This window comes from Arachis hypogaea, chromosome 14 (genome assembly GCF_003086295.3).
Source record: "Arachis hypogaea cultivar Tifrunner chromosome 14, arahy.Tifrunner.gnm2.J5K5, whole genome shotgun sequence".
NCBI lineage: Eukaryota > Viridiplantae > Streptophyta > Magnoliopsida > Fabales > Fabaceae > Arachis > Arachis hypogaea.
The window spans coordinates 39,190,794-39,206,139 of NC_092049.1; the positions used below are offsets into that span (position 1 = coordinate 39,190,794).

The 15,346-nt window shown below is 34.5% G+C and overlaps 1 protein-coding gene across 2 annotated transcripts; it reads left to right on the forward strand.

Annotated features, from left to right (window-relative positions):
- Positions 1-9,924: 9,924 nt before the first annotated feature.
- LOC112742004 (SEC12-like protein 2) lies at positions 9,925-15,322 on the forward strand. 2 transcript variants are annotated; one of them, XM_025791217.3, is made up of 10 exons: positions 9,925-10,452; positions 10,805-10,899; positions 12,591-12,741; positions 13,494-13,585; positions 13,748-13,847; positions 13,969-14,044; positions 14,129-14,249; positions 14,407-14,586; positions 14,681-14,745; positions 15,032-15,322. In XM_025791217.3, exons 1-10 carry the CDS (start codon positions 10,153-10,155, stop codon positions 15,115-15,117), a joined length of 1,266 nt encoding a protein of 421 aa, XP_025647002.1. In that variant the 5' UTR covers positions 9,925-10,152; the 3' UTR covers positions 15,118-15,322. The 2 variants fall into 2 exon arrangements, with proteins under 2 accessions (XP_025647002.1, XP_025647003.1); XM_025791218.3 differs by having other exon boundaries at positions 14,470-14,586.
- The last annotated feature ends 24 nt before the right edge of the window (positions 15,323-15,346 follow it).

The following is a 15,346-nucleotide window of genomic DNA, read 5'->3' on the forward strand; positions in this document are numbered from 1 at the left end:
TCTGAGCCAATATGGCATTCAGAGTATCAACTTCCAAAACTCTTTTCTTCTGAGCTACCCCATTGTTCATAAGGTTTCTCTCTGAAGTGTACATGAATTGGTTGTTTGCAACCATTTCAATGAGTTCTTGTTCCTTTGCAGGTGTTTTCTTCAAGTGGAGTGATCCACCAGCAGAATGATCCAAGGACATCTTGGATATCTCAGATAGGCCATCATAGAAGATTCCTAGGATAGACCATTCTGAAAGTGCGTCAGGAGGACACCTCCTGATCAGTTGCTTGTATCTTTCCCAAACTTCATAGAGGGATTCACCCTCTTTTTGTCTGAAGGTTTGAACTTCCACCCTGAGCTTGCTCATCTTTTGGGGTGGAAAGAACTTGGGCAAGAAAGCATTGACTAACCTTTCCCAAGAGTCCAGGCTTTTCTTAGGTTGAGAATCCAGCCATATCTTAGCTCTGTCTCTAACAGCAAAAAGGAAAAACATAAGTCTGTAGACCTCAGAATCCACTCCATTGATTTTAACAGTATCACAGATCTGTAAAAATTCATATAGGAACTGATGTGGATCTTCCAGTAGAAGTCCATGAAATTTGCAATTTTGTTGCAAGAGAGAAACTAACTGAGGCTTTAGCTCAAAGTTATTAGCTCTAATGGCAGGTATGGAGATACTTCTACCATAGAAGTTAGTAGTGGGTGTAGTGAAATCACCCAGAACCTTCCTTGCATCTCTTTCATTATTCGGCTCAGCTGCCATGTCTGTACTTTCAGTTTCTTGTTCAAAAATTTATGTAACATCTCTTCCGGAGTGTTGTGCTTTAACTTGTTGCAAACGCTTCCTTAGAGTCCTCTCAGGTTCAGGATCAAGATCTAAGAGAGGTTCTTTATCCTGGTTCCTGCTCATAAATAAGAAAAAGAAAACAAGAAAGAAGAAGAATGGGAGCTCTATGTTCAAGAACAGAGGACTCCCTGTGAGATGTGAAGAAGAAAGAAGAATGAAGATAGAGGAAAGAGATGGAACATTCGAATAAAGGGGAAGAAGAATTCAAAAATTAGAAGTAAAAAGAGAAACTAGAATTAAAATATTTTTGTTTTTATTTTATTTATTAATTGAATTCAAAAATTAAAAGCTAATTAACTAAAAAGATTTGAAAATTAAATGATGAATTTCGAAAAAGAAGATAGAGAAATAGAAGAGAAGTTTTCGAAAATAGGAGAGAGAAGAATTAGTTAGGAAGTTTTGAAAACGAAAAAAAGAGAAAACAAGTAACTAATTAAGAAAGATTTGAAAACAAGATTAGATAGAAGATTTGAAAAAAGATTTAATTTTGAAATTTGAATTTTGAATTTTGAATTTGAAACAAGATGAGATAAAGATTTGAAAAAGATTTGATTTTTGAAAAGATTTGATTTTGAAATTCAAATTTAAGATAAGATAAGATAAGATAATGATTTGAAATTTAATAAAAAGATAAGATAAGAAAAGATAGAATTAAATTAAAAGAAAAGATTTTGAAAAGATTTTAAAAAGATAAGATTTGAAATTTAAAATTTGAATTTAAGATGGCTAATCCACGACTTCGTTGGGGACTTCTCGAGACACCAGTTCAGCCGAGGTATGGGGAGATTAGGGTCTTTATGGTAGAGGCTAGAACCAAAGGTGCATCATTCTCTGATCCGGAAGATTCGACCTTGTCTGTGGCGTTTTGAATAATATCATCAAGGGGATGAACTGCAGGAGTTTCACCCTCATTCAGGTTGGGTGCACAGTAAACCTGGCGTTAAGAGTGGGTGAAAATTGATTACTTTTTCAGCACCCAATTTGGCCAAGGAGAGTTAATTTTCATTAATTGTTTTCTTACTTTTGTCTAGGTGGTTCTTAGTGTTTTATGTGTTTAAGGACTCATTTGGAAAAGAGGTAAGGGTTAAGATTACTTAGACTATCCTCATGCTTGATTTTGCATCCATATGAGTCATTTGTGATGATTTTGTGCATAAAAACTGATTATGAAAATTGTATGATGCACAGCTATTTTTGACTTATATATATGTGAAATATAAATATTTTGATGCCGATATTGCTTGTATTAAAGGACCGAAAAGTTGTACCACTTGGAGTTTAAGTTTCAAACCTTAAAAAGTCACTAAAAAGTGGAGAGAAACATGAAAAAATGCTCCTGAAAATTCATGAAGCAGTGCAAAAAGTGTGGAGTAAAAAGATTAAAAAGACGCTAGAACTTAGGTTTTAGTTCTATAGAATTAGTATGATGCAACATAAGGAGTAACTCGGTCATTAAGGACAAATAGAGGGCTAAAAATATAATTAAAACAAGTTAGACTTAGAATTATGGTCTTAGTAGTCATAAGGATAAAATTGTAGTTATATAAAAGAGTCGGGTTAAAATTATAACTAAGAAAAACTAACGGGCCTAAATAAAAGCTTTAGTAAAATTAGGGTCAAAAGCAGAAGTGCGATAAATTAATAAAGTAAGAAAAGTAATCTAAGGGCGAAATAGTCTTTTGTGTCATTAAGAGTAAAATTGACATTAATTAAAATTGTTATAAGTAAATTGGTAAATGAGGAGTCATAAGGTCAACTCGGTAATTTTGGCACTAAATAAGACTAAAAAGTATTATTTAAGACACTCAGAGGTATAATAGTAATTTTTGAAAAAGTTATATTTAAAACTGGTTAGTTAACTTACTAGAGAGTAAAATAGTCCTTTTGGTAAAATATAAAGATAAAATGGTAAAGTAGCAACCTTGGGGGTAAAAGTGTCTCTATAAAACATATGAAAGATATCTAAAGAGAAGCTCAATGTAACGAAGGTAAGATGGAAATTTCGTAAAGTAATAGGGACAAGGTGGTTAATTGTGACTAAGGGCTTAGAGTACTTAGAAAAGAGAAATCATGCATAAGAGTTATTATTTAAAGAGAAACTCTATGTTGCCATCAGTTTTTTTATAATTTTGAGCATTATTTGGCCATCATAAATACTAAATTATTATTTATGTGTTCAAATTCTAAAAAATATGGGTACAAATTATATTGATTCATGTGTGCAAATTCTGATAAATATAGGTGAAAATGATATGTTTCTTATGTGAAAACATTTGTAAACATGTGTGCAAACTATTGCTACCAAGTGCTGGCCCAAAATCATGTGTGCAAATTCTGCAAAATATAGGTGCAAATTGTATTAATTTATATGTGCAAATTCTGGTAAATATGGGTGCAAATTCTTACTGACCAAATGATGGTAAAAAAAATAAATTTTGATGGTCATTTAGCATTTCTCTTATTTAAAAATGACAGAGAAGTCTCTTAAATATTTCAATAAAATATGCCCTAGAGAGAAGTTATAAACTCGAAGGTGCTAGAGGCCATCCTACTAGAGCAGACTTCCATCTCGCCTAACTAGTGACTATATGAACGTGGGGATGCCCACCATATAGACCGTTACTTACTGTGAGCACATTTCTTAGGCCATTATTTTTAAGTGCCGTGACTATACATGATTTATTGAAACTCATGAGACACCTGTGTGTGATTGTACACAGTGGAGTAACCATATTTGGTTGTAGAGCCGGGTAACATCAGATTGTGAGTAGTCAACCGACGCATGAGATCGCAAACTAGACATGCATCATACTTGGTTGTTGTATTTTCTTGTGTTTGTAATTGCCTACTTGTACATGTGATTTCTATTATTCTATATACTTGTGCTTGTATTTGTTTGTGAGACTTCCAACGTAACTTTGCAAATTACTAGACTTAGGCTGCGGACCTCTTAAGTTTCGTATGTAGTACCCTGGTAGAAACGTTGGGTTCTCATCCCGTTATTTTTCCATCTACAAATGGGAACATGCGTGATATTCTTTGAATACCCGACACTTGGACGATACGTGGAAGCTGCGAAGGGAGGCGTGGTGTTTTTAGGCATGCCACATACTCGTACATACTACCTTCCGGATCACCCATTCTCTCATCCCTTGCTCAGCCTAGATTTCAATCCCGACATGTCGTATGAAATGCTGCTATCCGAGCTTCACTTTGGCGGAGGCCAGTACTCGTTCCCAACGTATCCTCTGAACATGGCAGAACCGAAGCCAGAGTTTCCAATACACCCCCAACCAAAGTATCCTCTATGGTACGAGTCTGCTTAGGAGCCAATGATCCCAGATGTACCAATACTCGTCACTCTACCACCATCTTCTACAGCCGAGCCATTTGATAGTCCCTCGGAAGAGGCTGATGGATTGGCAGTTCTCAAGGGCTTTAGATCATCTTCATCCTCATCAGAGGAGGACTCTCAGATGTGGATCGATCAGATGATGACAGATCTATATTCTAGTTCACTCGAGTTAGGAGAGGCAGGAGCCGTCGGGGAGGCAAGCAGCAGCAACATTACCGGCGTGTCAGAGTGACTCCTTCTACCTCAGCATAATGTTCCTTATTCCGTTAGCTATGAATGACTTATGGCTAGTAGTAGTATTTTTTGCCCTAATTTTGTATAGACTTTTTAGAGGACTCGTATCTTTTATATATATAAGCTAGACAAGTTCCAGCCAAGGGCCGCTCTTGTGTGAGGCGGAGCCTGATAATAAGCTACAAATTTTGTACCTATAAATAAGTCCGTGGTATATGGATAGGTAGTCTTTAAAGTTTCATGATGTACTAAACTAAGCCTTCGGACAATGATATGACCTTTACATGCTTTTCTGTTTATACTTGTATACTACATGTTTTGAGTTTATACCTCATATACTGGCTAACTCATGATCTCGATAAACGATACAGACTCATAATGATATGCTTAGTATAACTTGTCTAGAGTCCCTAAGGTATGCTAAATACTAGCGCCTAGAAACTAGCAATGATCATCGTGTTAGGAGTTGGGTCGTTACATTACCTTTTTTAATTATAAACTAACTAACAAAATAAAAAATGAGGAAGGATTAAGATATAGAAAAATAATTAGAGAAAAAAATATTATTTAATACTATCACATTTTTTTATGTAACATAAATATTATTTTAATATAAAAATAATTTGAAATAACATACAATACAAAACAAAACAACACATTATTAGAAATAACAAATAAATTAGTTGGAAATTCACATGTAGTTATCTTCATATAAAATTAATAGTTAAAAATTATTAGATGACAATTTATTCAAACCTGTCAAATCATCTAATAGTTCTTAACTATCAACTTCACGTGAAGACGACTACATACGAGTCTTCACGAATAAATTGACGGGTTTTGTGTTTTTCATTTTGTATATAACTAACTTATGCTTTGAAGACATATTTTAAAGATACAATAATATATTTTTTAAGTTTTTAATATATTTAAAGTTTAATTACTATGATGGTCCTATAGTTTGGCAAAATTTTCAATTAGGTCCCTATACTTTTTTACCTTTTAATTGGATCCCTATACATTAATTTTTTTTAATTTAGTCCTTACCATGACAAAATCATTTGAGATAATGGAATATTCTATTCAAAAATATAATATTCTCCTAATTAGATTAGAATTACTAATTAAATCCACCCCATCTTTTTAAAATACCAAAACTAACCCTTTGCATTTTGTGCCAAAAATGAAGAACCCTAGCATCTGCTATGCTCTGCTTCGCGTTAGTGGTGTGTCGCTTCTGTCGTGTTCCCTCAACATGGATCGCCGCGCTGCACATCGCGTCGCCACACCACGCTTTGCCTGACCACACCTCACCTTGCTGCTCTGCTCTTCGGGTGTCGATGCTGATGGTAGAATCTTCAAGAAATGCCCTATTCTAATCTCAGGTTCAGTGGGGAGCTATGGAGCTTATTTGGCTGATGGGTCAGAGAACAGGTGAGATCTTCAAAGGACTAATATCAAGTATTTAAGAATTAGCTGTGATTGCTCTTCACTTGTGGTGTTTGTTATATTTTATTATCTTTTGTGTAGCCAGTTAATTGATCAACATAGTTAATGATATTCTTGATATGATGATATTTCAACCTTTTTTCTTCATCTTGGTGTCCCATTTTAATCTCTTTGTTTTTGAGGAAGAATTGATTGACTGAGATTGGGAATAAGGAGAAGCTGAATGTTTTAGGGGTGTTCTATTCATATTGTGTTATTTTTTTTTCAGTTTTTTTAGTTGTTTTTAGTTTCTGTCTCTCAAGCTGTGAATTCTTAAGTTGTGTGAATTTGTAGTCCAGTTTTAGTTTTTTTTAATTGTTTGTAACTTTTGTTTGTTTCTCAAATTATATTCTAAATTTTGTTGGTGGCTATGATCTATGGATTCTTCAAAATTAAGGATGTATTATATTGCACTCGTATGTTTCAAAGAGTATTTGAACCAAGGAAATTGGAGTTCTTGGGTTTGACCGATAGTAAGCAGAATACCATGAATGGGGTAAGTTTTCTTCTCTCTTTTACCTGATTATGAATCAAAGCTTTGTAGCTCTAATTGCATGTAACATAGCTGCTTAGAAGGGCTAATAGTTGGATTAATTTCTGCTTTGTAAATTTAATTTCTTGATGTTTTTGGTACTTGGAAGAATGTATTTATACACGAGAAGTGGTAACTGAAGCCTAAGGATTTTGCATTCTTAGGTGGTAAGGTCCTAAACCTTTAGATAACCATTGAACAAAATTGTGGCTAGCCATTGATTTGAAGTCCTATTTCTAGTCTTATGCTTCTGTTTGGGAGATTGATAAACTTAGAAAGGTATTGATTTCAAGCTTTGCTCTACCTGTGACATAATCTGTAGTTGTGAACGTGCAAATTACCTTAAAAATTTAATACTAGAAGAGTATGTTTGGTTGGAGGATAAAAATGGGTTGAAAATTTCCAGAATGATCTGAAGAACTATAATTACTCTGATCCTAAATGTGGCATGAATACACTATTTTCAATTAAGATTTAAATATTTTTTGTTTAGTTCAAAAATCTATTCTCTGCCTTTGTTTCAGAATGCTTTAGTGTTGGTTTGTGATTGTAGGTGGTCCAAAAGCAGCATGTGCTGGTTGTGCTGGCTTTGCGGCATTCTCAGTCGTTATAGAGAAGTTCTTAGACAGGCATGAGTAGTTACCTATTGAATTGAAGTCACCCAATTTTGCATTTATTAGGCATAGCATGGATTTTCATAGTGATGATTTTTTTTCCCCTTTTGCTATAAGGTGCACACAAAATTGTAGTATTTTATTTTACATCGATTATTACTTATTTGTATACAATATCAATTGGTGGATGCATTCCTCCAATTCAAACTAGATGTAAGTATGCTCTTAAGTATTAATGTAAAATTTATTTTGATGTCATTACTTGGATAGTAACTACATTAAAATGTTTTCTTAATCAACTAGAAAACATATCATTGATATGCTATGTCCACTCTGCAATTATTTCTTAATTTAGTTCTTCTGGTATATTTTTACATGCAGTAATATGGATTTGGTTGTATTTAATGTTAATTTTAGGGTTGTTCTTTGTCGATAGTGAAGATGCTTCTCATTCAACTTATGAAAATGTACATAGGTATGTTGATCTCTATGCTAGTCCAGAGAGTGGGAGATTGCAACACAAGAACTGATTTTCAGATTTTAAATTTCAATAACACAAATTACATAGCCTTGTAATTTTTTATTGTGTACATGATAAAGACACAAATTATATTCTATAAATTCACACAAATGTAAAATGTTACATTATCATAATGAATACTTGAAGGATGAAAATTTAATTTTATATATGCTTATTACTACTATTTCTATTTCATTTTATCCATTCTTTTTTTTAGGTTCTTAAGATAAGGTATTTTGAAAGTCAAAAAAAAAAAAAAAAAGAGAAGGTATTTTTGGTACAATTTGTATATAAAAAAGCAAAAGAATGATAGTGACAAAATAAAAGGGATGATAGGAATATTTTTCATGTCTTAGAATCATTGAATAGGGATTATAGGAATATCTTTCATTGAATAATTATAGTTTCACCGAATTTTCAATTAAGTCCTTATATTTTTTTTCTTTTCAATTAGGTCCCTAAGGGTATAAAAGTAATTTCACAATTCACTAACATTTTTTGACGTTTAATGTAATAGGGACTAAATTGAAAAAAAAAATTAACGTATAGGGACCCAATTAAAAGGAAAAAAAGTATAGGGACCTAATTGAAAATTTTGCGAAACTATAGGGACTAACAGAGTAATTAAACCTATATTTAATGTATTAACATTATTCCAATAAATAAATAATTTTAATAAAATATTATTTGTAATTTTTTTAAAACATATCTTTAAAATACATATAAAAGCATATAAAAATTAAACAGAATAAGAGAAAATATAGAGGTTCAACTATAGTATAAGCCAACTCATCTAACTCCCCTTTCTAACTTAATTTTGAAATTCGAAAAATTTAGTTTTTCGCCATTTCCATATCAACCCTAAATCACAAATCACTCACTATATGCGTCTTCCGTTTTTTCTCTCCTGTTTCTCCTCCCGTTCATCGTGCCTTCAACGTCTGTGCTCTTCATGTCCATCGCGCTATCATCGTGTCTCCAGTGTGCCATCCTTATCCACCCTCGCTCGTGTGCAGTCACTTCTCCCCCTCGCTGCCTCTTGCCGTCTCTCTTCGCACGTCCTCTATCGCAATTGCTCCGCCTCGTCTGTCGTTCACATAGGGGAGCTCGTGAAGGAAGAAAGACACCACCGTGCTATCGCTGCACCGTTCGGAGTCCGCTCACCCCTCGTCCGTGAAGGGCTCAGCCACAACTACTGCTTCCACTGCCGTTCACACAGGAGTACTCGCGAAGGAAGAAACAACGAGGAGACGCTACTTGCGCCGTCCATCCAACGTTGTTGACCACGCACCTCCTTGCCAGCAACCCTGCATCCAGTCGTTCTCCTCCTCCTCTTCGGATCACACCCACTAAAACGGTAACCATGTCCATGCAACGCCATTCAAGGATTTTATCTCTTTTTCTTTCTGTTTCCCCCTCGCGATTCACAATGCCGCCGACCACCACAGTACCCTCCCCTTCATGAATGCAGCGGCCTCTCACAGTGGGTGCCTATTTTTTCGAATTTTCAACTATTTTTTTCGGATGTTTTTTTTTTCAATTAAATGGATTTCTTTTAAAGGGTTTTGGATCTTTGTTTCCAAAGATCTTTTTTGTGGGTTATTGGATGTTTCTTTTCTAAATTTTGGAATGTTTCTTTTTGGAGGAGCGTTCATTTTTCTGTGATTTTTTCTTTTAACTATTATTTCGAATGTTTCTTTTACTGGATTTTAGATATTTCTTTCTATGTAAATGGATGAGTTTTTTTATATGGGTTATTAGATGTTTTTTTTCGAGGAAAGGAGGACGCGATGGCACGCTTTTTTGATATATAAAAGTTTTTTGAAATTTAAGAAGATAGCACAAATTGTCTAGTATCCTAGTTGGTTAGCAGAACCAATATAATAAATATCAATCATGCTACGTGTATCTTAAAATCAGTCACCAATATAAAATATAAATACATTTTAAAAATAAACTAAACTATACATGTATTTATATACAAATACATTGATTGCTGATTTTAGTATCTGATTTTGGTGTACAAATAATATTTTTGAATAAAGAGCCGTTTGAGAAGTTTCGAACGCTATTTTTTTGAATTTTTAACTTATGAAAAATAAGAATATTAATGTCTGGTGCAATTTTTAAAACTAAATTATAGTTTTTTAAAAAACTATTTACGTACTTATAAAAAAATAAAAAAAATAACTCTCTCATAATAAAAATTTTTTTATCACATTTTTTTTAAATAAATACTTTTAAAATTAAAATATTATATATAAAATAATTTATTTATAAATTACTTTTAATATAAATATTTATTGTTAAACTATTTAAATAAAAAAAAAAACTCAATTAAATGGTTTTCTCAAATTGGGCTAGATAGACAGAGTACATATTCGCTCTCTAAACATCAATGATTTGAGCTTAATCACCGCGCGTCAACTCCAAAACTCTCTTGACATTCACAATTACAAGACGGGGATCCAGATAGCATATCACAGAGGAGACTCTAATCAATTCATTGCTGAATCTTAGAGAGAGAGAGAGAGAGAGAGAGAGAGTGAGAGTGTTTTAGAGAGAGGAAGAATGGGGAAGAGCCAAATCTCAGACCCTCCGAACTTGAAGAAATACGGTGTTCCCTTCTACTCCGTTGCTTGGATTCCCCACCGCGTTCTCAAATCTCGCCACAACCAAACCTCCGATGAATCCTCCGCCGCCGATCAGAGCTCAACGCCGACGAAGGAGGCAGAACCACCGACAGAGGAGCTTGCCTCCGGAAACTACCTCGTGTTCGCCGGTGGCGGTGGAGAAGGCCGCAGCGGTATCCCCAATACGGTGCTGCTTTCGCACTTCGATGTTGCGTCGAATTCTCTCTCCGATCAACCGGTATGTCATTAATTCCTTGTGCTTCTTGTTCGATTCTGGAATTCGTAGCAGATTTGATTTGTTGTTCGATTTTTATTTCATGTATTAGTTTTGTGTGTTTCGAAGCTGGAGGGACCGGATCTAGTTTTTGATTCGGATATTGTTGTGTGATTCTGATGCAGTTGCTTCATTTGCTTGTGTTAGAATGCGAGGTTTTTCTTCATTTAGATGCATGGCTGATTTATAGTGGTAGATTTTGTTTGGAATGCATGAATTGTAGAGTAGCTGGATTTTATTTTTTATTATTTTTGGTAGCAATTGATAGGATGATTGGATTGTTCTATTATTTGAGTAAACTTATGAATATTTTCAGGTGAATAAGCTAGGAACCGGTTCTGAGTTGCCTTATAGAATGGCTCTTCACCCCAATGGAGATGGCATTATTTGTGCAATGCCAAACAGTTGCAGGTCTTTTTCTTCCCACCTCTTATTTCTTTTATTGAAGTTTGGTTCTGTTTGCTGGGAAGAAAAATCTATGTAGGATTCATTTCTCTGTTGAAATCTTCATGGCGTATATTATAGATGAGAGAACCCTGGCGGGTTTGAGCATACACGTAGTTGAAGTTGAGCAGGTAGAAAATGGAAGCATTTTCATTTTCGTCTAGAATATCACTTCTAAATGCCTTTCCATTTTCTACTCACTCAACCATGCGTCAGCGAGCTAAAAACAGGGATAAAGATAGAAAGTGACTTCATGATTCGATAGCTGTTAATTTTATATGCTAATTGATCCAACATAAGGAATGAAACATTTCCAGAAGTATGAGGAACTGGATGAGCTCTATATAGTTGCTTATGTGTAATTTATCCAAAATATAATCATTTTCATGTTGAACAAGTACGCAGGGGCATACTTAAGTTAGACAGATCTTTCAGTGGTTATGTTAGCTGCATAAGGATTGAAGTTATTCATACTTGATTCTTATTACCCTATGTATAGTAATTTAAACTCTGATAGGTTATCTTTCTAGTCCTGAATTTTGGATGGAAGATTAAATTGGGCATAGAATAGATACCAAATATGCAAGATGATATTCAGTAATACCAACCATAGCATGTGAAACACAACAAATTCAAGAACTTGATTTTATCATGGCTAGCATCAATGTTGTAAGTTATGAAGTTAGATTGACAAAATGAGGCAACGAGGAACGGTGCATGAGCATACTAATTAATGGAAGAAACTCGTATATATGAGGAGTTTTATGATTTACTTTTTGTCTCATTTTTAAATTTTGGTTCTATTTGTCAGATCTTGTTATAAGAGCAATAAGCACATTGTGAAATATTAGTGTTTTGCAAGAGAAGAGAATTCAGAGATTGAGAGAAGTTTCAGAAATGTGTAATGCTCATTATGACTGAGTTTAGCACTAATATGTGCTTATAACAAGGAGGAATAGCTTGCTGTGCAAACTAGTCTAAAGGACACAATAGTCCTTTCTATCTTTAGTTATGACAGCTACAACTACCATACAGCTGTCATATCCTATCTGGCTCAGCTTATAACTAGCAGCCTCTATTCTCGCTTCTCTAGGCTCTACTATCACTTATCTAACTCACTCTATTATGCCCCCTGAAACTGGCCTCTCTACATTTCTGAAAATCTGTTACTAATAGTTTACCTCTTGTATTCAAAAACTTCTCTTTAGACACAACTTTAGTAAGAATATCTGCTGTGGGAATGTGTGCAACCAGCAGCTTGCCATCCATCACTCTTTATCTCACAAAAACGAGGTTCAATTCCATGTGTTTGGTTCTATTAAGCAAAATTGGACTGTGTTCTAATATAATAGCACTGAGATTGCCACAGTACACTACGTATCTCTCTGAGGGAACCTTAAATTGAGTGTGCAAAAATATTTGACGAACACTTGTTTTATTTTCCTAGTTTTAAATTAGTTTTATTGGATTGACATCTAGCTGATTGGTGTATGGTGCTTTACAGTGCTGCTACTGATTGCTGAATGTATGAGAGATAATTGATGTTATTTTGTCAGTCTATCCTTTACAGGCTTTGTTCATTCTTATTTGAAAAACAAAATTTGATTTTCTTTTGCTCTATTACATCTAGCTAAAGTTATTATACTTTGTTTATCCAGATGGTTTGACTGGGACCAAGACCAGAATTCTGAATCTCATAAGGTGGGTCTGAAGACATCAGAGAAAGAGCTCACTCAGTTGCAGGACGTTGGACAACAGTTAGCATTGGCATTCAGCAGTGATGGAACAGAACTAGCTGTTGGTGGGGAGGTATAGTCTTCTTTTACATTGAATGATTAAAAGAAACTATCTTATATTACCAATGATAATATTTGGTAGCTTGACCAAAAATAAAATGGTTTCTGGAGAAACATCTCCACTCCTTGGGCATTATCGCACTTCTTCAACCAAGTTATGTTTACCTAGAGATGATGATTCAAGCTCTTGTTAGTTGAGAAAAGATTTGATACAAGATGATATCCCAGGGTTAATTGAACACATTCACTTAATATATGAAAGGTGATGGTTATGTACTATAATGGTAAACCCAATAGAATGAGTTCTTTTCTTATAGATGTAACCATTCATCCTTGGTACAAATATTATTTCTTGTACCATGTAACATAAACCCAAAAATATTGTTCTCTAGAGACGTGTTGCAAGAGACTCACCTTGCAAGGATGACTATAACATCAATCCAACATACCACTTGTAGCTTGAAAAGCTGTCAAAATGTAAACATTGTTTTAGCTGCATCTATTTGATTCAATTTTCCTTGTGTTACGTGGCCTTGTGTCCATGGTTTTTGCTTCTTACTTTTGGCAAACTAATATGTAATGGTGAAGGATTTATGTTAATGGGACAGTAGTTGCACATGGTAGCTATATGATGCTTTGAATTTCTAAAGTACAGGAATTTTTGCTTTAATTCATTTGCCAAATAATCGTTAGTATGTATAGAATTTCTTTTTCTTTCTGAGGGAGTGGTATGCCATATAATCTTGTAACTGTTTTGCAGTACAGGATGGCAATCTAAGGGTTTTTAAGTGGCCTAGCATGGAAATTATTCTCAATGAGTCTAAATCTCATTCTACTGTGAAGGACTTACATTTCAGGTTTGTTCCAGATAGAAGCTCATTTTACATTGATGTTATTATTTGACTCTACAAATAAAAAAAAAGGAATAATAATTAACAAAGAAAAGACAGACAGATCTGCTCTATACCCTATTATTTCTGATGGATTGTACCTTATAGTCTGTTGTGTTTGTTGTGCAGTTCCGATGGTAAATTGCTAGTCTCTTTGGGAAGTGGTGGCCCCTGCAGGGTCTGGGATATTTCTTCGTCAATAGTATTAACTTCTCTACCAAATGAAAATGTGAGCTGCTGATTTTTTACTTTAAAACTGGTTGGGCAGATATTGGTTGAAATCTTAACCAGGTTAATTGGTGAGGGTTGGGCTTTTTGGTATATGCTAATCATATTTTGTTTTCATACAGCGTGAAACTTTTAGCTGTTGTAGATTTTCTCAAATAAGCGATGGAACCCAGGTTCTATATATTGCTGTGGTCACAGGTAATTAATATCCATAACAAAGATGTTGTTCCCCCCTGTTGTTTCTGTATTTGTCTGACACAAGTAGTTTGTTATTGTATATAGATAAAGGTGGAAGCATTCTGACTTGGAATACGAAGACATGGGAAAGGATGAGCTCAAAGCATATTACTCGCGATACAATCTCTGCGTTGAATGTCTCAGCTGATGGGAAATACCTTGCATGGTAGATACTCTAATCTGTACCTTTTTAGTACTTAAAGGATGACACCGCTGTGCTACATGGAAACCAATGGTGGCTTTATTTTGGGTTTTAATGCTATATATGAAAAACGAGAGAAAGATACATGAAGGGAAAAGAAAGCTGAGAGCAGTGTTTGCAGGGAAGGATGTGACTTTTTATTTGCAAGAACTTATTGCTTCTGTTTCGATGGGTTGACATGCAGTGGAACACCTTCAGGAGACATTGTCGTTGTAAATTCTACAAATATGAGGATTCATACTATGGTTAAAAGGGCTCACCTTGGCATCGTAACTGCTTTAGCTTTCTCCCCGGATTCAAGGTTTGAAGTTGATGCATTTATATTTTTCTTCCTACTACAAGAAATTTTATGCCATTTTGGAGGTAGTTGGTTCATTGTTGTGGGTTCATTTTAGGGCCTTGGCTTCCATATCCTTGGATTCAAGTGCAAGAGTAACGAAAATTGAAGAGAAGAAAGAAGGTATGTATTTCATAATAATACCTGCGGCTAGCCTTAAAATTTATTGTCCAATTGAGCCACTTTTGTAATAGCTGAACTTATCAAGGAAAAAGTTGATCCAACAATTTAAGAATAATCTGGGAAAATATAGTAATTTAAAGAGTTTATATAATAAACGAGAGACTATAAATGAAATTATGGATCTATAGTTTAGATGTATGATTTGTCATATGGACTTTGTATTTATCATCTATCTATAGTTTAGCATCTAACTTTCTTCCCCTTTTTCTTTTCCTCTTCTTCCCAGGAGGATTTAACTTGTGGATTGCAATGTTTATCATCCTGGTTGCAATAGCTATTTACTTCCTAAAGGTTCAGGGAATTTTAAAGTGAAGGTTTCAAATTTCAATAGTACTTTATTTAGACATAAACCAATTTTCATCTTTTTTTCGGGGGGTGTTTCCCGTTTACCTGATCTTTTTCTCCCCCCACATAATGGCGTTGTTCCTTTGTCCATATAGTGCCTTGTATCATGGACTGTAATACTGTCGCATGTTGTGTACAATTTTTTACAGTATTATGAGCATATTTATTGCAATCCTGGCTTGATCCCCTCTTGCTT